Below are 27,566 nucleotides of genomic sequence, written 5' to 3'. Positions count from 1 at the left end.
AAGCCGAGTCATGGATAGAGGAAGTTTATTGAGACGGGTAGGGCAGGGGAGCACAGTTGGATACTGTTTTCTAAAGATTACCATTAATTAAAGCTACAGAATTTTACAAAACTGAAGAAATGTGAAACATTAAAGCCAGTCATCTTAGGCTACTAAAATTATAAAATGATTTGTTCATTGAGGGTTTAAGGGGGGGAAAACTTTTATTCTATTTTCCAGTAACTCAGCTTGTTTGATATAACCCAAAGTAAACAATGTTTAAATTACTTATCCACAAAGAAACTCTACTGCAGTTTAGCAAATTAGTACTTCTAAATAGGGGGTAAACATTAAATCATTTATGCCTTTAAAAGCTCTGAGGCATATCCTGCAATATAACACTGAGAGCTAATTGGGGCTTTTGCTACGAGAGGTTCCAGAAAAGCTGCTTTGGCTAGAAGGACGTGAAAGAGTTTCTGCATTGGAACTCAAAGCCAGAGATACGACGTTAAGTTGAGCAGCAGATGAAGCTGAACTCTTGGGAGACCTAGAAGGCAAAAGGAAAGATGTCACACTATAAATATATCTTGAATATTGCAGGAAACAAAACGATGTTGTAACATCCAAGATAACATTAACATTAGCAGTGGAAAAAATCCTGTCCTCTTTCCCCCCCCCCACCCCAATGTAAAGAGAAGTCCCTGCCTTGGTCCCTCCACTGAATCTTACATGGTTATCTTAAGCAGTACTGTACAATAAGATATTTTTGAACCTCCCTGAGCACTTGTCCCAGCAGCAGGGGAAGAAAGGGTCTCTTGGTAGTAAATTTGGCATGCCCTCCCCCATAAAGTACTCTTGGTGCTGTTCCCTATCTTTGCTATACTTCTTGGCATGCGAGGTTCTTGCCTTTGCTATTTATTGCCTGATTCCAGTTGCAGGCAGTGAGGCAGTGTTGCTCACTTTGCTTCCTAATGCTATGCACTGCTACTTACTACCAAGAGGGAGTGCACAGCGGCAGGGCCAATCTGACACTCCTGCCACTATACTCACACCAAGCCCCATGCTACTTTTCTCTTGGTAGCCAACAACCATGCATTGCAGGTGGCCAAAGCTGCTCCACCAGCCCCCCTACTATCTGATTCTATAGTGTCTTCAATGCATCCCTTCTCAGTACTTGCTGTGACCGTTGCGAGACCTTGCTCCAATCAGTCAAGAGGACCTCCTCCCCACCACCACCAAAAGTAGATGACCTCAGCACACGCTAAGAAACAGCTTATTGAAATGAGCTCAGTATGTTTAAATGCATGAAGCAACACTGAAAGCATTGGGCCAAGAATGGCCCCTTAAAGTCTATTTTACACCACATTCAAAAGGATCATTGAAATAAGTTTATTTTTACTGCTAACAAATGCTTGTCACACATGGACCAGCGCTTCCCATATGAACCACCCAGACCCTGCAATCATAATCTGAGGTCCTTCCTTCTTCATGTGCCTCATCCATGAGAGATCTGGAGGTTGGCAACATAAGAGCAGGCCTTTTCTGCGGTGGCTCCCCATTTATGGCATGCTCTCCCTTGTGGCACCATCATTATATATCTTTAGGTGCCAGGTAAAAACTTTATAACCAGGCCTTTGGCCTTTATCTGTGGCCTTTTAGAAGTGGGTGGGATGTTTTTAATGTCTGTCCCGTCATTGGTTTTAATGCATTTGAGGGTTGTTGGTTTGGTTTTAAGTCACTTTGGTTTGTCTTGGGGGGGATATTAAGTGACTAACAAATTTCAATAAGAATGGGTCTTCTCTAGCACTGAATATTGCCCTGTTTTCCTTTGCTGCTGACTTTGAAGTCCATCCAAGGGGATAAGTGTGCCAGGTATTAGATGCTGTTGAAGGCCTAATTCAGGTATAGGCAAACTCGGCCCTCCGGATGTTTTGGGACTACAATTCCCATCATCCCTGACCACTGGTCCTGTTAGCTAGGGATCATGGGAGTTGTAGTCCCAAAACATCTGGAGGGCCAAGTTTGCCTATGCATGGCCTAATTATTTAATTAAATTTGTATACCACCCTTCATCCAAAGATCTCAGGGGGATTCACAGAATAATTAAAGCTCCTTTCCTTAGTACTCCATGACATAATTTAAATGTCATACTAGTGTGAATATGGTTGTATTTTGCTGAAAAAGTAAGCTCCATAAACACTGAACGACTGTTCTTTGTTGATCAAAAGGCAGGACCGAAATTAAGTGGGGCTGCTTTTCTAGTAGATCATCAAGTTCTACTTGCGGTATTTAGTGACAGCTTGTGTGCAGAGTACCAGTAAGAAATCAACTCTCCCCTTTATTCCCCACTGAAATTGTGAGTCACTGGTGCGTTCTCTTCCCAGCTCCTGCCAAGTGGTCAGTCAGGAAAGATTAGTTACCTTGCATGCAGACCATTCCCCCATCCTCTTTGGATAAATGTTGTGGTCATTCTACAGTAACAAAGATTAAAACGTTTTTATAATAGCGCTTACATAGTTGAAGATGTTGAGCTGCGAGGAGATGACCGAAAGCTAAGCCGAGAAGAAATCTGAAGCTGGAGGGAAGCCTAAAAAAAAAGTATTGTGGTATTAACCATTAGTGGATATAAACAAACATACCAAGTTCATATTAGGCTATTACTTTGAAATGGCCGTATTTTGTGGTGTGATTTTAAGGTCTGCAAGTCTTTGAAGGTTTTTGGTGTTTTTTGGAAGTAGATTTATCAACACAAGAGAGTACCTGTTCGAAGTATCTCTGAAGTATTGTGTTCAAATCTGGATTTGATTCTGCAACTTCGTGCAGCATTGTATCAATTGATCTGCCGAACTCTCTCAATGAACGAAGTTCAATATCTTGTTCTTCTTGTGTTTCTGACTGAGTCCTCTTTAATGCTCGGATCTCTTTAGTTACTCGGGTGACCTTTTTAGACAGAAAAGTATTACAAGTATTGTTTAATCGATGCTGCTATGATAACAATTAGATTTCATGTTGACAGATTTTATATAGTAAATATTTTAGCAGTAATGGACAATGTTTAGCTCTTATTTTGTTGAAATTGAAACAATTCATTTAATAATGATAATGCTATCTTCATTTAAACCAACCTGTTTTGTGGCTCTTTCTAGTTTTGGCTTCTGGTCATCTATGTCTTTGCTTAACTGCAAAGCGAGTGCTTCTTTCCCTTGTATTTTTTCCCTGCAGAGAGCCTCCTCTTTCAAAAGAGTATCAAGATTACCCTGCATGGTCTGGAGAAATACAAGTTTGTGCATTAACCTGGTTTGAAGCCATTTTAAAAATCCATAACAATAAATGAATGCTACACAATAAAATAAAATATAAGAACAGTATGATATCAGAGTTAGAAGAAAGCTCAAGGAACTAGTGATTTACTTCCATTACTTGCAAATTTCTGGGTCATAAACCAGGTAGGAAATACTCCATAATAAAAAAAGTACAAAGGGTAACACAATTAGTAGCGGCTGTATAGTTTGGAACAATATGCCTTCCTCCGACTTCTTCTCTCAAATGGCGTTGCTACTTCTCATGTTTGTAGAGGAGCCTCTATATGTGTAATCAAATGCATAGGTGCAGTTTCATCACCAATAGCATTTTGGGTGTGCATACACTGACTTCTAGAGGTCCTGGTCCCTATGTTTTGTGACACCCAACGCATGGGCTGCAGGAAGTGGGTGCCGTCCTGATTTTCTCCTGCCATAATGTATAAAGCAATTTAAAATCTACATGACTTCAGAAGAACTGGTAAGAAAGACAGTGACAGTTGCAAAATCATTGAAAGCAAAAATACAGTGTATGAGGGGGTGAGGGATGGAATGTATAGGTACTCTTCTTGGTATATTTGCACAGAATTTGCTTCATTCTATTCCTCTCTTTACACCTCTTCCTATCCAACTGCAAAGCAAGGGTGGAACTTCACAGTGTGAGGAAGTGGATAGATATAAGAACAAAGTTGCTAGAAAAGTTTAAATTTGGATAAGGATCATAAGAGTGGCTTAAAACTGAGAAGTTTCTTTACCTGTATATCTTCCTGGATTTCCTTGATCTGTCTTCTCTTGTATCTGTATTTCTCATCTGCAGCTCTTTTCTCGTCTTCCAGTTTCAGCCTCTCTTGGTGCTCCTCACCTATTAAAAATACAATTATTTATTGAATTTATTGGTTGCCTTACCTCTAGACAACATACAGTAAAAATTACTTTTAAAACATCCACTCTAGTCCAATACAGCTATTAAATAAATACCGGTACAAGGAACCAACCATAATAAACTAAGCAAGAGTTTTTAAAAAGTGACAAAAGTCCACACCACTACAGGCACAATCAACCATAAACATGATCAGAAAAAGAAGCAGATGTTAAAGTCATGCACTAATTTAAAAAGGTTTAAATTATTAAAATATCTAAGACACTCATTTAATGCTGGACTGTAGACAAGATATGCATTCCAGCAAAGGAGGTTGCATGAATTGCTTCCAGCATAACAAAACTGATGGATTTAGAATCATAGAGTTAGAAGAGACCACAAGGGCCATCCAGTCCAACCCCCTGCCAAGCAGGAAACACCATCAAAGCATTCCTGACAGATGGCTGTCAAGCCTCCGCTTAAAGACCTCCAAAGAAGGAGACTCCACCACACTCCTTGGCAGCAAGTTCCACTGTCAAGAAGTTCTTCCTAATGTTTAGGTGGAATCTTCTTTCTTGTAGCTTGAATCCATTGCTCCATGTCCGCTTCTCTGGAGCAGCAGAAAACAACCTTTCACCCTCTTCTATATGACATCCTTTTATATATTTGAACATGGCTATCATATCACCCCTTAACCTTCTCCTCTCCAGGCTAAATGTTTCAAAACATTTAGTCTGGAATGAGACTTCAAAAGTGATCAGATCTACAGAAGTTCACTTTTGCAGTATCTTATACTAATCTGAATGACAATATTATGCAGTGTGCTTGACTGAAAGGTTTATGGGCTAATGCAGAGCTAATGTGAGCCATTGCTTAACCATGGTTCAGTGTTGATTGTCGTCATAAGCTGGTTCGCACAACATAGTACCGGTAAGTGAAACTGGCTTAGGGAGAATATGACTTAGTGTGAATATGCAGGCTCCCCAATAGGTGCTTGTTCTTGTTTTGCTCCCCCTCTGGTCTTTTCTAGGTTTGCTCTTGGTTGCAGCTTGTACTGTAATTAGTTCAGGGAGACCCTAACTGCAAATCAAAATTCAGATGACACACCAAGTCTAAGGGTGGTAAAAGGGATTGGTGCAGAGCAAAGTATCTCTGAACACCTGAGTCCCTATTGGGAAAGCAGTATGACAAGGTTGTATATTGTCTCCCTGCTTATTTAACTTATATGCAGAATTCATCATGCGAAAGGCTGGACTAGATGAATCCCAAACTGGAATTAAGATTGCCGGAAGAAATATCAACAACCTCAGATATGCAGATGACACAACCTTGATGGCAGAAAGTGTGGAGGAATTAAAGAACCTTTTAATGAGGGTGAAAGAGGAGAGCGCAAAATATGGTCTGAAGCTCAACATCAAAAAAACCAAGATCATGGCCACTGGTCCCATCACCTCCTGGCAAATAGAAGGGGAAGAAATGGAGGCAGTGAGAGATTTTACTTTCTTGGGCTCCTTGATCACTGCAGATGGTGACAGCAGTCACGAAATTAAAAGACGCCTGCTTCTTGGGAGAAAAGCAATGACAAACCTAGACAGCATCTTAAAAAGCAGAGACATCACCTTGCCTACAAAGGTCCGTAGAGTTAAAGCTATGGTTTTCCCAGTAGTGATGTATGGGAGTGAGAGCTGGACCATAAAGAAGACTGGTCGCCGAAGAATTGATGCTTTTGAATTATGGTGCTGGAGGAGACTCTTGAGAGTCCCATGGACTGCAAGAAGATCAAACCTATCCATTCTGAAGGAAATCAGCCCTGAGTGCTCACTGGAAGGACAGATTGTGAAGCTGAGGCTCCAATACTTTGGCCACCTCATGAGAAGAGAAGACTCGCTGGAAAAGACCCTGATGTTGGGAAAGATTGAGGGCACTAGGAGAAGGGGACGACAGAGGATGAGATGGTTGGACAGTGTTCTCGAAGCTACGAACATGAGTTTGGCCAAACTGCGGGAGGCAGTGGAAGACAGGAGTTCCTGGCATGCTATGGTCCATAGGGTCACAAAGAGTCGGACACGACTAAACGACTAAACAACAACAAAGGTTGGCTTACCGTGTTGTGTGAAACAGCTTTATGGTCAACTCAAATACCATTTTAATGCCTTATCTAATAAATGCTAAATAAGTTTCTCTTTTAAAACTGCCTAACTTGGCAGTTTTTCAAAAATCCTCACAACTTATTATTGAAGATGGGATAATAATAAAGTAAAAGAGCCAGCAGAGGGAGCAAAAGTTAACTGCAAATGCTTTCTCTGTCATCAAAACACTATTTTAATATTCAGGTACAAATAAAAGAGGGAGATTTTAAAGTTCCAATTTAGATTGTTTTACAAACTAGTCTATTGTGGTATTTTAGTGTGCTACACTTTTAGTGTCAGTAGCATAGCCTACTTCTTTTGTAATTAAACCTGCCTTTTATACTTAGGAAATGATTGCTTCTGAGAAAAAGGTACATCTGAAATCATTGGAAGGAACTGTGTTGCTTAATGCAACCTGCATTTCAAGTCCCAATGATCCAACATCTTTTTAGGTGGTTCAAGCATTTCCAGCCCCAGGTGATGCAGTGAGGCTCTCGGTTGAGCAAAGATTTGAACTCGGATCTTCTTCATCCATAACTTCATTGCATCACATGGAAAAGATTGCATGTTCTGAGCCTAGAAGGACTAAAAAGTAAATTACATTGCAGTGTCTGTGGCAGAGCAGTTAGTAAGCAGAATCCTTTCCTGATCTCCCTTTGCTCTTAGACTTTAGCCGTTTACCCTACTTACTTACTTTTCTCTGTGACTGCCTTGAATGTGTCTCGATAGTTGCTGTTGCAGTTATTAAGCACATGCATAGTATTCTCTAGGGCAATACATTCTTTCTCAGCTAGCTGGATCTTTGCATCCAAATTGTCTCCTTCACGCTGAAGATCTTCCTTTTCCTGGGCAGCCTTGAAAGAAGAAAAATTACTTTTAACAGAATTCAGAATCTTAAGATTAATACCCAGTCCCCATCTGCCTTACACTGCCTTACAGCACCACACTTGGGTATTTATTAAAGAATCCATACCCTCCATCATTTCTCCAATGAAAATAGGGACATCCTATTCAACAACAATTTTATTATTTATACCCTACCCATCTGACTGGATTGCCCCAGCCACTCTGAGCGACTTCCAACATATATAAAACATAATAAAACATTAAACATTAAAAAAAACCTAAACAGGGCTGCCTTCATGCATCTTAAGGTTGTATAGTTAAGTAACTCCTTGGCTTGGGGGTCGCATAACTCCATACACTCCAACATTTCTCTGATGAAAATAGGGACATCCTAAGAAAAATAGGTACATTCTGGGATCAAATCAGAAACTGGGACAGCTGCTGTAAATCCGGGACTGTCCCTGGAAAATAGGGACACTTGGAGGGTTTGTGAATCCTCTATCGGAAAGGGATAAGTAGTTAAGCACAGGTGCATATTGTCTAATAACACTGCTTGTTTTCATTCCTGGGTGAAAAATCTGGCTTTATGCAAAGATTTCTAGGCTTGCGTGAATCAACAGCAAATGTGCTGAAAATTTGATGGAACTGTGAGATCCATGGTAACTCAACAGTGGGAAGGTTCTGTGAATCACCTATGAGAATGTTTAACAGGGTCACCCAGCAACCCTGAGCTTTTCCACTAAAAGTACTGCCTGTCACCCCAGAAGACTTATGAAACAGAGAAGGGTGGGCATAGGTCACAGAACCTAAGGAGTGGGATAGGCTGCAGTTACTCAACCATTAACAGATACGTTTATTTTTCAAACCTATTCCAAGCCTAAATAATAGTAAGAGCAGCATGGGAATAAAGTGCAGCATACTTTCTTAAAAACAGCTTTGCAGAATGGCAGGCAAAAGTGGAGCTAAGACCCTATGAATAGTACCCAGCATGTTTTGAGGAACCCTATGAATAGTACCCAGCATGTTTGTGAGGAAGCTATGAAAAAGCAGGGGGAGAGAATGTTCAAAAGAATGCCTAAAACAGCTGGATAAATCAGAGTTCAGTTAAATGGGGAGGGGGCTGCTAACAAGCCCTAACTAAGTGTAGGTATATATTCAACAGTGCCCAATGAAGTAATTTTATCTGACCCCAGTCTACCAACTTTGGATCAGGACCCAATGAAAAGGTTGATCCAAGGTGAGGGGAGGAGTGAAGATTTTGTTATGGTTCATAACTTTTGAAAACAAATAAACACGTTTAGTCCCCCCCCCCAAGCCTTTTCTGAAACACCATGCACATGGTCACATGAAACCTCTCTCAAGGTTTTGACCACAGACTCCTCTTATGAAAGCAACACCCTTACTGTTAAATGGCACTGAAATTGTAACGTGCGCTGCCCACCAGTGGAAAGATTAGACTGAAAAGCAACACACACTTCTGCTTCCTAGGCCAATGTCAAAAGTGCCATATTTTCCTTCTTCAATAATAAGTGTAGCCAGAAATACTACAAAAAGTTGTTGGGCCCACCTCCCTGTCTATTCCTTCTGATTTTGAAGGTGGTTGTGGATATTTTCTCTCATTTACACTTGGGATGGCTGCACAATTCTTCAAATTCATGAGATTACTTCAGTGATCTCTATGTTGAAGTGGCAGATCAGGAAGTTATGGACCAACCTATAGTCCTATCTCACACTGGATAGATGCAGGATACCCAGTAATGAAAATACCAGAGATTGGAGATGAAGTATGGATAATTTGACAAGCTCATGGGCAGCATCCAAGCTGGAAGGTTACCTTGATGACGTAATAAGTGTGAGTTTTCCCCTCTTCTCCTTCTGGGGGCATCATGACAACGGTAATGATTTCATATCTGCTTTTCAGTTTCTCAATTTTACCCAGTCGCTCATGAAACTCAGAACTGATTTGAGAAGAATAGGAGAAACTGACTAATAGGTTTGAAAGAAAATCATTTAACTCATGGTCATAAATATGTGAGAAGACATTTCCTAAGAAATCAGGTACACCTGTTTGTCTTTTGGGGGAACAGGGAATTGACTTGAAAGTAATTATTATTTTATTACGGTATGTTTTGTTTTTATTACTTGCTTTATACAAAAGAAAACTCAAAGCAACTTTACAGCAAGATAAAATACAAGCAAGGAAAATCAATTAAAAGCCATTTTTAAAAAAACCCAAAAACATACAATACAAAGCTCCTAAAATGTTCAACCAACAATAAGAAGAACAGATCCTACCATACCCCACTGAATGATTAGTAGCACAGTTGTGGTTAATAAAAATTTCTTAGCCTGACTGATGGTGCCAGGTGCATTTCCGTGGGGAGAGCATTCCACAAAGATCCTTTCCAAGCAGTAGAAGAAAAAAGCTATTAAACCTGCATAGTCCATCAGGTCCATAGAACTGATGGAAAGTGTTGAAGGCTAGAGGGGAAAGCCTTTGTGCATCACTGAGATTGTGTTTCCCGACAGTCCCTCCTGCCCGGAGGAACTTCTACAGACTTATGTGATCCTTTCCTTGAAATGTCTTTTTTGATTTTCCTGTGACTGCCTAGTAAGAGCAGGGCTACAAACTACACACAAATGTATGCAACAAAATCCTGGCAGTCAGTTCATCTAGTGAGGAGAAGCCGCTTTGATAGGAGACAGTTTGGGGCAGAGAACTGTCCTATTTCAAAGCTGCTTTTCTTTTGTTATATTTAACAATTACGGATTGAGATGAAGTCTTTGCTGCCTTGGTAAAAGACTTTCCAAATGCTACCCATCTAGATGCATCCTTGGGGGACCTCTTCACTTTAGTGAGACTGTGTGAACCCTATAGCAGAGTGGATGATGTCACTATTAAAAACAGACAACACAGTATTTAGGCTAGTGGTATACCCATCTATTCTAGTTGCTGCTGGTACCCAGTCCTCCTGACTCACAGTTGTCTCAAATCCCCACACACAGAAGGAGACAAATTCAACATTACATTGCAAATTCCTGCATTGTGGGGAGCCGCCATCCAAGGAACCTTACCCAAATATTTAAAGGTTTGGCATTTCAGTCTTACAGCTGCAGAAGCTGCCCCCTGCTGATTGTATCTTAATATTGCCACTGCTCAGAGAGAATAAGCAACAGCAGGAAGCAACCCCAAATCAAATTATATGCAAGTGCCAATTAGTCATGTAATTATCACAGGAAAAACACACAGAGCCTGCCTGCTTGGCGAGGGGTTAAGCTCCAGTCACACTAAATCACTCTAATTTCCTATTGCGTGGGCTGTGGATTGAAGGAGAATGGGGGAAAAGGGCTGCCAAATCAGCTGGTTGAGTGTTCATTTCCCACTTGGCTTTAACCCCCCCGCTGCACAAAGATTCTTACTTCCCAGTTTCTTAAAGCTGTAGAAAACAGGCCCTTGCAGCTCGTATCTTGGTTTCTGTAATTGACTATAACTAGCCTTTATTGGGCCCTTTGCTGATTTACATTTTTATAGAAAGGTAGGGTACAAATAGGGATGCAGCTGGCGCTATGGGTTAAACCACATAGCCTAGGGCTTGCCGATCATAAGGTAGGTGGTTTGAATCCCTGCGACGGGGTGAGCTCCCGTTGCTCGGTCCCAGCTCCTGCCAACCTAGCAGTTCGAAAGCACGTCAAAGTGCAAGTAGATAAATAGGTACTGCTCCAAGCGGGAAGGTAAACGGCGTTTCAGTGTGCTGCTCTGGTTCGCCAGAAGTGGCTTTGTCATGCTGGCCACATGACCTGGAAGCTGTACGCCGGCTCCCTCGGCCAATAACGCGAGATGAGTGCGCAACCCCAGAGTCGGTCACGACTGGACCGAATGGTCAGGGGTCCCTTTACCTTTACCTTATGGTACAAATGTGATAAACAAGCAGGCAGGCATAAAAGCAGGCTCCCAGTAACAGAACCCTGCCTGAGAATAAATATTGAGTGTGTTTGCTTCTGTCTAGAGTTCTTTTATAAGGAAATTTAGAAGCAGCAAAATAATAGCAATTCCTGACAACCAATCACACAGGTACATCAGTAAATAGCTAACTACCAGGGTTGAGAAAGGCAGCAAGTATAAAGTTGGTCTCCCGAAGTGATTCCTTCAATATCATATGTTTCCTTGAAAAGAGAAATCCATTCCCACCTCCACGCAACACACAGGGCAAATACCTCAAAGTCTGACGCTCCTGCTCTATTATCCTTATCTGTGTCTCAATCATTGCCTTATGAACTTTGATATCTGCAGTTCTTTCTTCCATTGCCGTTTGAAGTTGCTGCTTCCGTTTTTCGAGGGAAAGAACTTGCTCTGCTTTGTTGTACAGAGTATCTCTTACACGTTTCAGCTCCAGTTTCAGGAGGTTATCTTCAATCAACATATCCTTCAGTTGGCAAAAGAAAAAGAATATTCAGCACTAAATCCAAAGCCTCCTGAGAGGTAACTTTTGTATTGAATAGTTTGGTTTCCAAACTTGGGACACATCAATTTAAGCATGCCCAGGGCCATGGACAGTCTGTCAGTGCAAAGAACCCAAGCATTTGTGTGGGTCAGCATTATAATAATTATTTTTATTTATACCTGCTTATCTGCTCTGGCTTTTTTTAGTAGCTTCTCTGATTTTTCAGTGAAAAGATTTAGCTCATCTACTCTGGTTGTCAAGCCAGCCATTTCTTCTCCAGTCTTAGCCATAGCCAACTTGGTAAAATGGATGTCATTCTGAAAGAAAGAAAAACAAGTTGCTTTTAGTTTGGTCATTAATACTGTTTTGTTATCAGTAGACCCTCGTATTTAGGTCTCAGGCATCTGAGGTTACATTTAAACCCCTTCCTTCTTACAAGAAGCTCAGAAACATGGGTGACATCTATTGATGTCCATTTGCTTGCATAACAGAAAGCCACTACCACAAGATTTCTAGTTTCTCTTTTCCCCACTCCAGCACTCCCCAAGCACCCCCAAAATCTGCTCCAAATGGTCCCCGATCCTCAGGAGAAGAGGAAAGAGAAGTCCTGCTGTGTGCAAGGATGCCTGCTCATACTATATTTATATTAGATCTCCCTCTACAGAACTGGCATTCCCAACCACACCTCTGTCCTGATATTGGCTGAGGACAAATGTGCTTGGTTCCGAATACTGAGCTACGTTAGACCATTATGTGGGCTATAAATTAATCATTGCTGTAGGTGCAATCCCATGAGATGAAAAGCCACACTACCTGGAGTTTCTTCTGCTGTGCTTGTAGAATATTGTATTCTTGTTTCTTTTCTTCTGCTATCTTCGAAAGCTCAGCAACTTTTGCTTCTAAAACTTGCTTCTCATCTGTGTTAAGCTCCCCATGCAAGCGTGACAGCCTTCTCTCAACTTGCTGTATATAAAAATCCTGTTAAAAATATTTTTAGGCAAGAAATAAAATGAAAAGAGAGGCTGAAAAACAAACAATTAGAGTCATTTCTATACATGCTAAAACATTAACACAAAAAAATTAGCTGTAGGACAGGCACCTAATTAAGCAATTGTTCCTGTACAATTGTTTCAGGCCTATAGGCCTTCTCATTTGTAGACTGTCTTAAAATGGCTGGTGTGCAATGCTGGCTCACAAGTAATCTTCTAAAAATATAACAAAGCGTCCCCAACCCAGAGAGTCTGCTTTAGGGAGGCTTACAGCTGAGTAGCAATCTTACCACCACCAGTAGACGCTGATAAAAAGGGGTAAATTTTCAAAGTGGTGCATAGGAGTTATGCATACAAATCCCATTAACAAATAACAGGATTTGGGCATGTTCTTCTCTTGTATCGCTTCAGATATTTACCCTGAAGCAGCCATGGTTCAGAGGAGCCATAGCAAAAAGCTGATTTGGAAATCATACAATCCTATTCCAAACATATTTACTTGGAAGTAAATGGAATTAGTTTCCAAGTAAATGGATTTTTTTTTCATTTTTAGAAATAGCTTCCTCTAATATCAATGCCACTTACTATCAGATAAATATATTTTATAACTGAAGTGTAAAACAATAACTTTATTAACTCTGAACTGAAATAAATATTCTCTTAATACTGTATTTTGCAAACACTTCAGAACTACACAATGAAAATATACACACAATTATATGTATAATAAAAAAATTCCTTCAGTAGCACCTTAAAGACCAACTAAGTTTATATTTTGGTATGAGCTTTCGTGTGCATGCACACTTCTTCAGATACAGATAGTGTATCTGAAGAAGTGTGCATGCACACGAAAGCTCATACCAAAATATAAACTTAGTTGGTCTTTAAGGTGCTACTGAAGGAATTTTTTTATTTTGCTTCGACTCAGACCAACACGGCTACCTACCTGTAACTAATTATATGTATGTCAGTGAAAGGCTTAAAATGGTTTCTTGACCATTTTTGGCTTCTGCCATCATCAACAGCACAGCTGGATTTCAAATCACAAAGCCTAGGAGACTGTGCTAAGAAATGAGAAATTTGTCAGGAAGGGGACACCTGTCCAAAGTGAATATTTAAGAATTAGGGGTGCTCAGGCCATGGTCTTCTCCCAGTTCTTAAGTGTCTGCCTCTGCTTTCTCGTTCTTTTTAAAAACCTTCTCCTGCAGCAGATGTCCCTTTGCTGTGACACACATACACTACACACACACATATGCTTGTTATCCCTTGCCTGCTTATACATGAGTTCTTGTTGTTTGAGTGTCTCAGCATCCGCCCGGCATAAGCGACTGTGTAGGTTTTTCAGCTGTCCTTTGCGTCCCTCTATTTCAGCTGAGCAACACTTCTCCTTGTCTTTAAGTTTCTGCAGCTCCTTAATTCTTTTAAACTGTTTCTCTCGCAGATGTTGTTCCAGTGTCTCTTTCTCCTAATGGTGTTAAAAACGTTCAAAATGTGAATGCTGTGCTATCTGTTGCTTTATCAATCTTTCCAATTCCAAGGTTGCTTCCAGATGACCTTTTTATTGAGCATTCATTCCAATTTGTTTGTAGAATGTTTGCATGGAGGTTATATGACACTCGCTATTTATTAAGCATTCATTCTGAATCCTACCAGCAAAACAGTGATAACCAGAAAGCACCCAAAGAATGTAAATGACTACACAAGGATGCACTTTTAAATTTAACCAGAGTTAAGATTAGCTACCTTGGATGGGTCTGTGCCTTTTTGGGATATGCACCCATTCTGCTCTGGCACCCAGGCCACCCCTTACCTGACACCTCTATCCTGCCTCTCCCTCTTCTTTCTAGAGATAGACCATTCCCACTCTCACTCCCACTATAGCTTGTTGCAAAGTGTCACCTGAAAGACAACCACTCCAGCAATTCTATCTCTCTCATCTACCTAAAGGGCAGACCACTATGTCCCTAAGAAAATCCACTGATCTACAAAACACCATTAGCAATTACGTACATAACTGAACACAAAAATCTAATTCACTTTGACGGAAATGAGATCTCATTCTTTCTAAATGATTAAGATATTAATTCAGATATTTTAATACCACACAGAGATCCTAAAATATACAGAGTGTTAAATAAGATTCAGTCTCAGCAACACTGCTTTCCTACAGGGGGGACTGGCACTGAGGAACAGAAGCTCAAATGGAAAGAATGCAATTTTGAGTGCATTATTCCCTGCCCATATCTTTTCACCGTGAATTAATAGATGTGGCAAATAGACATGCATGGCTAATTTTGATGGAAAGCGTACTTCTGACTTAACACATTACAGACATTGTTCATCCTAGTTAAACTATCACCCCTCAGCTGTGGAACTGCCATGCTCTTGGGTTATCCACTTCCTTTGTAAGGAAAGAAGCACTGCACATGGTTTAGCTGCCCTACTAAGAATATTATGGATAATCTCTTGCAGTCTGCAGTCAGGTTGTTTCATTTCAGTGTGTTCAGGTTCTCTGACTTATTGTTATTTTAATTCAACTACTATTAATCCACATTTAGAAAATTCTATACTTAAGTTCAAAGAAGAATTTAAAGTGCTTCTTGTTGAATTATGAAGTCACTTGAGGTCTAGTGTTATAGTATCATATGCCAAAAATAGAATAGTTCAGAGTCCCCACAATCTGGGCAGTGTCGCAAACCGGTCCATGTTGTCTCACCAATACTACAAGATCAGTACCATTATGCAAAAATAGCCATTTTTGGAAGACTGGCTGCTAAGCTTAAGGAGTGGAAACAACTGAGCTGTGTTCTCATCTTAAGTAATTTCAATAAAATATTTTGTCAGTGCTAGCAATGGCACTAATCTACCTCTTGTTTCTATACAGATTGTTGTTGATACTCAAGTTCCTTATGAAGATGCTGCAACAGCTCAGTCAGTAAGTAGCACATGAGACTCTTAATCTCAAGGTCGTTGAGTTTGAGCCCCACATTGGACTAAAGATTCCTGCATTGCAGGGGGTTGAATTGGATGGCCCTTGTGGTCCCTTCCAACTCTATAATTGTATGATTTTATAATAGGCATTGATTGTGAGCCTCTTAAACCAGAAATAATGTCATCCAGAATATTAAAGCTTTGCACAACTGAATAGTGATTAAAATACTGTTCCTTTTTACCTTTCATGCTTCATATGAACAGTTCCTATAAGGATCATTATTATAGGTTTTCCTTAAATTACTTTATAAAAAAAATCCCATGTAGAAATAATGACCAGACCTTCCTTACATCCTCTGTGATTGGGTGATTCAAGGATTTTTGCTTTTGTGGTGCTTGTTATAACATTTGAGTTCCTTCACCTTAGAACTGTTGATTCTCTTTCCCCTGTTGAATCTCATTCCCAATTCAGTCAAAACACATTTATCTGGCATTCACCTGATCTTACAGGTTTTCATATCAAAACTTCTTGCATGTTTAGCTCGGTTCTTAACAGAAGTTCCAAGTATTGTGGAAATGATTAACCAGATAGAGCTCACGTGGACAACAAATATTTCTGTAAAGTAACATATAAAAACTGAAACCAAATATCAGTCAGTCAAAGGTATCCATGTCTAACGGCACTTTGACAAACTGCTGGTAACAGTGAAAGAAAGCATGCATTTTATATACAGTATATTTGCTTTTACCTTGACACTTTTCTCTTTCTCTTTCAGGAGCTCTTCCATTCTGGCTGCTTTTTCTTCTAAAGTCAGTGCTTGGTTTGTCACATATTTCAGTTTACTCGCAAGACTGTCATTCTGGTCCTTTATCACGTTTAGCCTTAGCACAGATTTATAGGGTGAGAAGGAAAGTTACATATAATTTTCAACAGAAAAAACTGGAGCTAATATCTCTAACCCTCAAATTAATATAAAATACATGTAACTCTATGTAATTTGCTATTTAGGACCTCTAACAACTTACTTAGTAAGGAGCCCAAATTTCAGCCATTGTTTTGATATAGTTTAAAGAAAAAATAAATCAGATTGTTTCAACACACTTAATAGCTTATCACATATTAAGATATGAATCAGTAAACACCTTTAAAGCTTTATTAAAAAAGGAATCAAGAATTTCCTGGTCAACTCTCATACTTTTCCAGAATGTAGAAGAGAATGGATGGAATACTGTACCATTCTGAGAGAATCTGCAAATTTGTATGGAAAACAGAAAACAAGATAATAAATTCTAGCTGGGGAGGTAGGGGAGACAATGTTTAGCATCCAGGTAATACGGCACCTTGCCCTAAATAAAATAATAATAATAATAATAATAATAATAATAATAATTTATTATTTATACCCCGCCCATCAGGCTGGGTTTCCCCAGCCACTCTGGGCGGCTTACAACAGAAAAATCAAATAATGAAATAAAAAAATGAAAAAAATGAAAATGAAATAAATTATGCTCCAAGTCCCAAAGTTTTCCTAAGTCTACATGAGTAGAATTATTTAAAATGCCTCTCTGGGTTATTTGTGGGGCATAGGAATTCGTTCATATTTTTTTTCAAAATATAGTCCGGCCCCCCACATGGTCTGAGGGACGGTGGACCGGCCCCCTGCTGAAAAAGTTTGCTGACCCCTAGTCTAAAGTATCTATTCCTCTAGTACTTGTTACAAAAATATTTTTAAAATAACTATAGCAGTCATCTCACCATTTATAATGCCTACCTTAAAGTTTTCTCTTGGATTTCCTTTTTAAGGTTAGCTACATTCATCCTCATCGCTTCTAACTCAGAAGCAGTTCCATCCACAGTAGCTTTCAAGGTGTCCAGCTAATGGTTAGGTTTCATGAATATTGAAAACATAAGTGCTTATTCAGAGTACTCTGGTCATTTTGAAATCATGGCTGTCAGGCACCCCACCAACTTCCCACATTTGTACTGTAACAGATTTTGTATTTGTAACACAGATTTTATTTTTTTATTACTAACAGCTATTACAAATATCACTTTGATACAGAAAACCTGCATTTCTGTCATACAAACATTCCCAATTTTAGGTGTGCACCCCTTGTTTCCATACCTTTTTACTTTAAATTTTATGTATGTTTCTCTGTGAACTTCCCATCAAAACCTTATTGAAATGAAAGAGCGTACAGTATTGGCTTTTTCTCAGTTTATGCTACTTGATTGTGAAGTGCAGTTTGGCTGGAATAAACTACAAAGTCCACTCCAGTGGACTGAGTCCACAGAATTCCCTTCACTAGGCCACAAATATTGAACTTAGGATCTGGGTGACTCAAGTTCAAATAGGTGCTGAGCCACAAACTCAGGTGGTTGCCAAGCCACAGTTTCCCATATTGAAAATGGAAATATTGATGACGTTCAGCACAAGACTGAAGTACTGGCGGGAAAGATAAAACTTTTACAAAATTGGAACTTCTAGAAGTTAATTACAGTCATAGTCATGATAAATTCTAAAATTTGGGGCTAGATTTTATAGCCATGTGGGATTTTAGTTGCGTGCATAAAATTAAATTGAAAGGTGAAACAAGAGAGTAAACCTATTACTTCAGTTGACAAAAGATGATAAGTTGACAAAGCATCATTGGCATTTTTACAGCTTTCCCAATTCAAATGCCCAAAGTCTGAACCCCTGGGCAAAAGTCACATATGTTTAAATATCCCTTATATGCACTGACCTTAACAAGTTTTGATTATAACTTCCTCTGAGATATCTATTAGTAAACATCAGACATAATGGAACTATCAGTTCTAGAAAGGTGTCTTCATTTTGCTGCCCTTTAACTTTCTCAGGTTTACAGCATATTTCTGCTATGACAGCATGGGCAGACATTTTGTTCCAAAGTAACATTAAACTGAAAAAGATTAAAGTCTCCATACTATATATGATGTTAAAATTACCTCATCCTGGAACTGGTTTCGATTGGCCTCCTCTTTTTGGTAATCTAGCCTCAGTTTGGTAGCTAGCCGAACAGCCATGGCAATTCTCTTCTCGTACTCCATGTTATTACCGCTCTCATTTGCCAAAAACTGAACCTTGTCTTTAAGCAAACTTTCCTTTGCACGGATTGCCCGCCTTGCCTGTGCTAAAAGCTAGGGACAGAAAAATATACAAATCAGTTGTAACCATGCTGCTGGATCAACAAACCAAGAACCACAAAAAAGTTAAATTTGTTGTTTAGGCGACTGTTTGTTTTGTTTTCTTGCTTTAACAGGTTATGGTGCGAAAACCATTGGTACGAATATAGTCCACATTTTCCCCAGAATCTGGCTTGTATAAAACCTGAGTACAGTCTTTAGTTGTGCACTTATAGGTAGAGAAGGTGTGATTTAAGATGAGGCCTTGGGAACCACAGAGAGCTTTATACCTGAAGGAGCGTCTCCACCTCCATCGCTCTGCCCGGACACTGAGGTCCAGTGCCGAGGGCCTTCTGGCGGTTCCCTCGCTGTGAGAAGCCAAGTTACAGGGAACCAGGCATAGGGTCTTCTCAGTAGTGGCACCCTCCCTGTGGAATGCCCTCCCACCAGATGTCAAAAAGAAAAATATCTACCAGACTTCAGGACATCTGAAGGCAGCCCTGTTTAGGGAAGCTTTTAATCTTTAAGAAATTAGTGTATTTTAATATTTCTGTTGGAAGCCGCCCAGAATGGCTGGGGAAACCCAGCCAGATGGGCGGGGTATAAATAATAAATTATTATTACTATTAGTAGTAGTAGTAGAAGTAGTAATTTTTGTAAAAAGATCACCTGCCCTTCTCAATAGGTGGCACTGGTTGCCCAGTATTATTCTGTGTGAGACGAGTCTAGAGGTTGCATGTTTTTAAAATTGTGCCAGAGATTTATGACAAATTTCCCTTCCAAAGAGAACTCATTTTACGAGTATGGTCTATATTTTGGGGCAGCTTATATTCAGACCAATATGATAAAACCCGTATGACATTCAGCTCTTTAGGAAATGGAAGCCCAGATGACATTACATATATTAAGAGATCAAAAAGCCAGAAAATAGTTTACCAAGGCACACTTATCTATTTCTTGATCTCTTTTCTGCATTTGTTCTATGGTGCTCTCCCACTGCCTGATAAGTTCTTGTCTTTCATGATGAACCCTGCGGAAATCTTCAGCTGTCTTATCCAGCTCTATCTGTAAAGAGAAGCGGAAACTACTAACAATGTATACCAGGTATAAGAAACACTTGAAGTATTACTGCAAAACACATTCTCCAGTGGACAAACCTGAGCAGCCAAGGTCTCTGTAAGCTCATTGTCAAGAATTCTGCGTCTGTTATTACATTGTACAGTCAGCATTTCGATCTGTAGAGTTAACATCTGAAAAGATAATGAAACATACTATTAAAAGTACTGAACTCTAATTATAAAATACAGTTAGAAGTTAATAAAGCATTACCACTGCCACATTTTCAGAAAACCTAAGGTCATAAAATCCTAAGGCTAGGAAGGACTCAAAGATTATATGGACCATCTACTTATAACTCCATCGGAAGTATCCAATGTGGCTGTTTTGCTCGGGCAACAGAATACCACTTTGCACAACCAAACCTCTTCTCCTCCATTCTGCACCCCATCCCTCATAATCCACTCCAGATTTTCATATTTGATATTGTCTTATTTTGTTGTAAAATGCCCTGTTAATAAACAAATAATAGTTGCAAACATCCATGTTTCGCATCTCATGTCTTACTACAGCACTACATCTCTTTCCCATCCAACCAGATGCTGCAAGTAATATGGTCTTGCGGGACTGGGGGGTGTTACAAGTGAACTTTTAGTAAAATGTATACATACTTGCAATTTGCTATCATCTTGCTGTGCATACTTCTGGATTGCAACTGCATCATTGTCTTTGCGTGCAGACTCTTCTAACCAAGCCTCCAAAGCTTGTTGGTCCCAGTTCATTTGGCATCTTAAGGCTTCCAGCTTCTGAGTCACTTTGAAAATATTGTTCTAATATAGTAGGAAGGAAAAGGGGGAAAAGGAAATGTAATAAAAAATCATACAATATCATATTTTTATTAGTCCAACAAACAACTTGAGGCTGCTTACCTGGGGAAAATATTGAGTTTGAATACTGTCAGAATCAGTTTTGTGTATCTTGGTTCTCTACCTTATCCCCGTCCAGTAATCTGAAATCCTACTCTGAAGACTAGTCTGAAGACAGAGTTACAGTAGATGGGAGTGATGGGCCCGAGTAAATAAAAACAGGTTGCATTTATGACAGAGGACTTTGACCAACTTATCGTGTTGATAGGACTGCTTCCAAGAAGGGTAAGGGGACAGACAATCTACTTCCAAATCTTTCCTATATATGTGTATTTGTGCCAGACATGACGTGACAGTCACATGTGTTTTAAGCATGTATCTACCCTGTTCATATAAACCAGAACTGGAAGTGGATCTACTACTTTACAGCAAAAGAGGTGAGTGGAGAAGGGGACAAAAACCAATCCCCTTTTCCAACCTTACTTCTATATTGCTTTAAACATTTTTTCTCTGTGTCCAACTAGTTTCCGGCATTGGAGCTAGCTAGGGGAAATTGCATAAAAGCAGAGACACACCTAGCACAGCTGACATGTCACTCTAGTTTGACCCTTTAGGGGGAGATAATCATGACCATTAACATTGCTGGGGTCCAAAGACTTGTTTTGACACTTCTTACTTCTTCTGCAAGTTTAGTGGAATTCTACACAGTGGCTTCTCATGCCATATGAGAAACTGTTTTGGAAGCACTGTTTGCTATTTGAGGGAAAACAAGCCAGATGTTTCTTGGGGTCACAGAACTAGTTTCATAGCTGTTTGGCACCTAGCCCATATTTTTTATCAGGGTTTCAAATGCAGCAGGGTGGCTATGATAAAAATCATAATATTGTAAAACCCTCTACAGGCACAATAAAACATCAATACAGCATAACAATAATATGCATAAAATCATCTGTTACTACAAATCCATGCCAAACACCAAGTGTTATTGAGGGAGCAATCCTATGCACAAGAAACTCGCATAAAGCAAGCCCAGGAAAATAATGCAGCATAAAGTTATACCAGATCTAAACCTCATCTGGCAGCAGGCTGTGTTTGCCTAAGCGTGGCAGAGGGAAAACAAGCCTTTAAAATACCGGTAGTGTGCTGGGTTGCCAAAGCACGTGACCAAGATGAATGGGTTTAGGATGCAGATGAAGTCCTCCCTCTCTGGTCCCACTTCTGCCATGCCTCTGAACTGCCCCATTTGAGGAATTTACACTGGCCTCCGGTTACCCAGCTTTGGCTCAGTTGGGATGAACAAGTTATGTAGGCTTATCTTTGGCTAAGCCTCTGAATTCATTGCTGTGCTGCTGGGAAGGACAAGCCCCTCTTAGAATGTAAATACGGTGAACTCCCCCTTCATTGAATGCTTCAGGTGTAAATATGTGTGAATAAACCATATTTCTAAGACACACAAACTCTGCTGTGTCTCATTTTCCCAAGGAATCACAAACCCTGGTTAAGTGCGAAGAACCCGGAATCTCTTGCTACTGCTCAGCAAAGATTAGGGTGGCCTGTAACAATATTTACTCACTTCATTTATGGGTTACACCTCATAAAACATCCCAAAGCAATTCAACAATTGCACAATATGAGTGCCTCAATATGAGACTGCTTCTTATTAAGTACAGTTTTGCCCCAAGTAAACAGTTCCTGGAAAATCAACTGATAAGCAGGGACAGACTGTAGGTCAGCAATAGAGAACATGTTTTGCATGCCCAAGGTCCCAGATTCAATCCCAAACATCTATTGTCAGTTACTGTAAACAGAACTGAGCTAGATGAACTAAATGTCTGACAGCTTTTTAAGTTTCTAATCAACCATGTTAAAGTGACCTGTACTGTTAAACCAAGATAGTAGTTCAGATAACCATTTCCATATTGTACCCTAATCTTGCATTAAAAACCTTAAATACTAGGATCATTAAAATACTTTAGGAGGGAATGCTGCAAAAAAATAGTACAAATATCAAAACTGTTGCTGTGTGAAGTCCTTTGTTTGATGTAGCTGAGAAGCTCAGTGCAAGAATAGCAGCAGAGAAACCTTCCAACTTTAGGAATATATTTTTCAGATATGTGATGAAATACTTGAAACATACTTCTTGACTATTTTTCTTCTCTCGTAATGAAACCATTTCATTCTCTAGTCTTTGAATCTCGCTTTTCAGTCGCCCCACTTCTCTTTCTGCGAGGGATTTAAAATGCTGCTCAGTTTCAATTTCATTCTGCCTGGCTCTGAAAAGAGACTAAAGAGAAAGGCAATTAATTATTTTTCAGGGTTAACAAGCAGTGATGATTTAAAGGCACATTTTGTTTTTGTTTCCTTTTTAGAAGAAATGGAAGTTAAAAATGGATGGAAACTTATAAAACATACAACTAAGGAGTTCCACTTCAGTAAATATCCAATAACCTTTCTGATAGGTATTTAGACTTACAAAGGTATGAGTTCGTATAACAAAAGATCCAGCATTTTCTCTTGAAGCAGTTTCCTATGGTTAGCTATCCAAGTGATGCAAACATTTCAAATGAGATTTTGAATCCATTATTTTATTTTTCTATAGTTCTCTAGAGCAGAACAAATGTAGTGTTAATTATATTCATGTGGGTTTCTCTACCAATTTGGAGTCTATTTCATCCAAAAAACAATATTAATATCATGAGCTGCTATATGAATTAACTGACAGAAATTATTAACTGTCATGATTAATAATCATTTATTTTTCCAGATAAAATGTTCCATTTCTTACAAAGAAGTTCTGTAATCTTATCTAGAACCAGCATAATAAATATAACCAGTTAGAAGATCTCTCGTTTTTGCTAGAATCCCTTTGACTTATAAAAATCCATTAAATATTTATGTGCCTACACTATCAATGATATCATTTTGCTTATACCATTTCTTTTGTAAATATTATGAACCATCCATGCATTGCCTACTGACAAATGAGGAATACAACTCATTTAAAAATTATGTTTGGAAATAATAAATGCAAAACACAAGCAACAATGATAAACTATGAGCATAAATAACAATGATCAACACCCCTTTTCTGTTTCATGTACCCTGATCTTATCCATGTTTACTCAGAAGTGAACCCTACAGAGTTAAATGTGTCTTATTTCCATATAATTGCACACAGGATTACAGCTCTGCATAACAATCCTAGGCATATTTCCTTAGAAGCAATTCCATTAAGTTTATTTATGCTTAATAACTGTGCATAGGATGGCAGTCCTGAAAGGCAACATTTCTAGTTAGTGTCTGGGTGGGATGGAATCTTTTGTTTACTACCTTGAAGGGAAGAAAGATGGGTATATTTAGATAAAATTGAAATCCTGTGCCAATTTAGTTGGGAGTATGCCTCACTGAACACAGTGGGATTTACGTATATTCCAGCGTATAAGACGACTGGACATATAAGATGACCCCCAACTTTTCCAGTTAAAATATAGAGTTTGGGATATATTCGCCGTAAAAGAAATACAACCCGGCATATAAGACGACCCCCGACTTTTGAGAAGATTTTCCTGGGTTAAAAAGTAGTCTTATACGCAGGAATATACAGTACTTCAAAATAAACATGCATAGGACTACATTACACATGTATTTCACCAAAGAAGAGCTATTAAGCATCTACCTGTGTCAAATTAAACTCCTGCCTGACGTTCTTCAAATGTGATGTCATTGCAGCAATACGGTCTTCAAAGTCAGTCAACTGATTTTGTAAGTTTGCCTTTTCTTTTTGCAATTTTTGCAGCTGTAAACAAAATTCAATATATTTTAGTGTTATAAAATATTAGAAGTATTAGAAGATCAGAAGATGGTCAAGTCTTTTAGATACTATTGCATTTAGAGGTGGGAAAGAAAAACCACAAAGTATGAACATATTTGGTGATTTGTTCAGAAATAAATTCACATTATCCCCACTAGCAACCCAGCATGTTTCACAGTATTCCCCTTACCAGCTGTTTATATCACCACAGCTTCAATTTGTCAGATATGTTTGTTTGTGTACACACCAAGATATGTTGACAAGGTGGAGATGACTTTACCCCATGCAAAGGTGTTCATACTTTGGCTAGAAACGAATTAGCAATTAAGAAAGGCTTCAGGATCCAATCAGTGTGAAACTGTTTTAAGAAACAATACATCAAACAGTAGCATTTTACACCAAATTTCAGGATATATATGCATTAAACGCCCAGCACTGGAAATATACAGTAAATGGGAATGTCAGCACAGCCATCCATAAAATATATCCACTTTTAAAGGCAAGTTAACCCCACTTCCTTCCCTGTTTGCCATACTTTGCCACAGTTTAACCAATACACGCATCCTAACCCTGTGTAAAAATAGATTTAGGCTGGGTTGGATATAAAATTTGTGCGTGCAAGAGACTGGACAAACTCCAACCATAATGCATTTATAATGGAATTTACTGCCACATGGTGTTTAGCCTAAATGGCCTTTTAAAATGATTACATAAATGCATGGAAAATTACTCTCTTAACACCTATTAGCTATTATAGCTAACTTGGAACCTTCATGTCCTAAGTCATTTCATCTCTGAATACCATATGCTGGGCACAAACAATAAAGGCCGCCTTTACACCCAGCTCATGTTCCTACCTCATCTGGTTAGCCAGTGGAGGAAACAGAACGCTGAACTAAAATAAGCAGATGGACCTTTACTCTGACCAATTACGGACAGCTCTGGAAATATAAATATAAAGAGCAGAACACAGCCCTACGAGGCACCATACTACATCAGCACAATGTTTCCCAAACCCCTGGTGGTTGAGGCATGCTTTATTTTCTCCTCTGAATTCAAGGAACTCTTCGCTCTTGCCCTTGAAGAAAATTCCTATTTTGAACCGCCTCTGCTCTGCACTAGTCACTCTGCATTGAAAGGCAGCAAGCCCAAAGTAGATGTACTCATGCAGAGATGGAGCAGCAGCCTCACAGGTCTATTAACAGCTCTTAGCCATGACAGCTAAATGCTCTGAGGCAGTATATGCCTCTGAACACCAGTTGCTGCGGGGAGGCACAGAGGGACCTGCTGCTTGTAATCCAGCTTTAGATAGACCCCTAAGTGTGACTGAAGGCCTAGAAGCAAGCAAGGCTCTTCTTTAAATTCGCTTCCAGTGCCATGTTGCTGCATCTCTGTACTGGGGAAAGACTCAAATGTCCCCATCACACCCTATGCAAATATGAGACACACATCTTTCACACACACAGAGCATCCCTGGAAGTAGAGTTTGACAGGAAGAATTTATGTGCCAGAGCTGTAAAAAAAATAATGCAATGAGAAAACAGGCGGACTCTTTTGGGGGTTTTTGGGGGGGGGATTCTTTGGTTTCAATTCTTCTATCAGCAATGGTTGTGACACATTAAGCACATAGTTGAGGAAATTCCTGCACTTGGGGGTGGGGGGTGGGGGCTGGTCAGCCAAAATCACCCAAGCCACACCACACTTTCCAAGAGATCCCCCTCGAATAACATTTGGAGGGGGGGGGGCTTTACAGCCCCACTCATTTTTAATTGGCATCACAGAAATGTAGAGTTAGAAGGAACCCCAAGGGTAATCTAGTCCAACCCCCTACAATGCAAGAATCTCAACCGAAGGACTCAGGGGACAGATAGCCATCCAACCTCTGCTTAAAAATTTCCAAGGGAGGAGAGTCCGCAGACTCCTGAGGGAGGCCGTTCCACCGTAGACCAGCTCTCACTGCCGGGAAGTTCTTCTTTGTAACTTGAATCCACTGGTTCGAGTCCTACCCTCCGGAGCATGGGACACCCCTGGAGATATGTGAAAAGGTGGGTATATTTCCTCTTTCCCAGGTTAAACATATGCCAATCCTTCAACCGTTCCTCATCAGGCTGGGCTTCCAGACCCTTCATCATCTTGGTTCCATCTTGTCCATGTCCTTATTCAATGATGGCGCCCCAAAATGGGACAAAGCGCTCCAGGTGTGGCCTGACCAAGGCAGACTCAGCGATGGAGCCGAGGGGGCTTGGAAGAGGGCCCCGCGCGCTCCACCCCCCACCCCCACCCCTTGCTTCTCTTACCCCCACCCCACCCAGTGCCGCCAACTCGCCTCGTCCTCCAGAGCCTTGTTTTCCGCGCTGGCCACGGGGATGGCGAAGCCGTCGTCCCAGTCGAGCTCGGCCAGTATCGAAGCGGTGGATTCGCCTCCGCCATGGCCGCGGCCGCCGAGGGCGCTCATGGTGTCCCTTCCTCAGCTCGGGCTCCCGCCGCCGCCGCCGCCGCCGCCGCCGCCGGCCCTGAGCAAAGCGAGACGCGCGCCGTTGGTTGTCTTGGCAACGGCCGGCGCGAGGCCTTGGCAACCGCCGCGCAGGCAGGCAGGCCTCATCCTGGCTGGGCCGGCGGGTTTATAAAGCCAAGCGCGGTGCTACCGTATGGGGGTGGGATTCTCCCTCCGCCCCCTCCTCTCATAAAACTTGGGGTCCGGCGGGTGGGGTGGCGGCGGCGGCTGGGCAACACGAGGCGCCTCCTGACGAGTGTTTATATAGTGTCCCTCGTGCCTATGAACATTTCGCAGCTTGCACGCCACGTCGGAGGCATAGCTGCCAAGTTATCCCTTTTTTACAGGGATTTTCACTTATGCTGAATAGGCTTCCTCGCGAGAAAAGCGAAAACTTGGCAGCTATGACTCGGAGGCGTCAGAATAAGGGTACAGTAATTGGTGTCAAAGGTAAAGGGACCCCTGGTGTTTAGTTTGCCTCCAATAGAGACACTTTATGTCGCTAGAGTCAGGAAGAGAGCAGAGAGAATTATTGTAGACCCTTCCCATCCTGGTCGTCACTTGTTTGATTTACTCCCATCCGGATTTCGGTACAGGACTCTATACAAAGACGTCTAGACACAGGAATAGTTTTTTTTCCCTTGTGCCATCAAAATGTTGAATCTGTAGTTGTGGGCGGAAGGGAGACCAGTTGGTGGTATGGGGTTCTTTTCGCTGTTG

General features: G+C 40.4%; 1 protein-coding gene across 1 annotated transcript; it reads right to left on the bottom strand.

Moving 5' to 3' along the window:
* Positions 1–117: 117 nt before the first annotated feature.
* Positions 118–26,841, bottom strand: CCDC39 (coiled-coil domain containing 39). The gene is made up of 20 exons (XM_060274352.1): positions 26,679–26,841; positions 24,218–24,337; positions 22,679–22,825; positions 20,347–20,505; positions 19,777–19,869; positions 19,556–19,684; positions 18,443–18,634; positions 17,247–17,350; positions 16,224–16,356; positions 13,814–14,008; positions 12,368–12,532; positions 11,734–11,871; positions 11,328–11,536; positions 8,947–9,070; positions 6,961–7,120; positions 4,034–4,140; positions 3,105–3,245; positions 2,740–2,919; positions 2,493–2,566; positions 118–526 (listed from the first exon to the last, which is right to left on the bottom strand). The coding sequence occupies exons 1-20, from the start codon at positions 26,805–26,807 to the stop codon at positions 388–390; spliced, it is 2,838 nt and encodes a 945-aa protein (XP_060130335.1). The 5' UTR covers positions 26,808–26,841; the 3' UTR covers positions 118–387.
* Positions 26,842–27,566: the final 725 nt, after the last annotated feature.

Source organism: Zootoca vivipara, chromosome 5, assembly GCF_963506605.1.
Source record: "Zootoca vivipara chromosome 5, rZooViv1.1, whole genome shotgun sequence".
Lineage (NCBI taxonomy): Eukaryota > Metazoa > Chordata > Lepidosauria > Squamata > Lacertidae > Zootoca > Zootoca vivipara.
The sequence above is the reverse complement of the archived record's forward strand: the minus strand, read 5'-3'. Positions and strand labels throughout refer to the sequence as shown.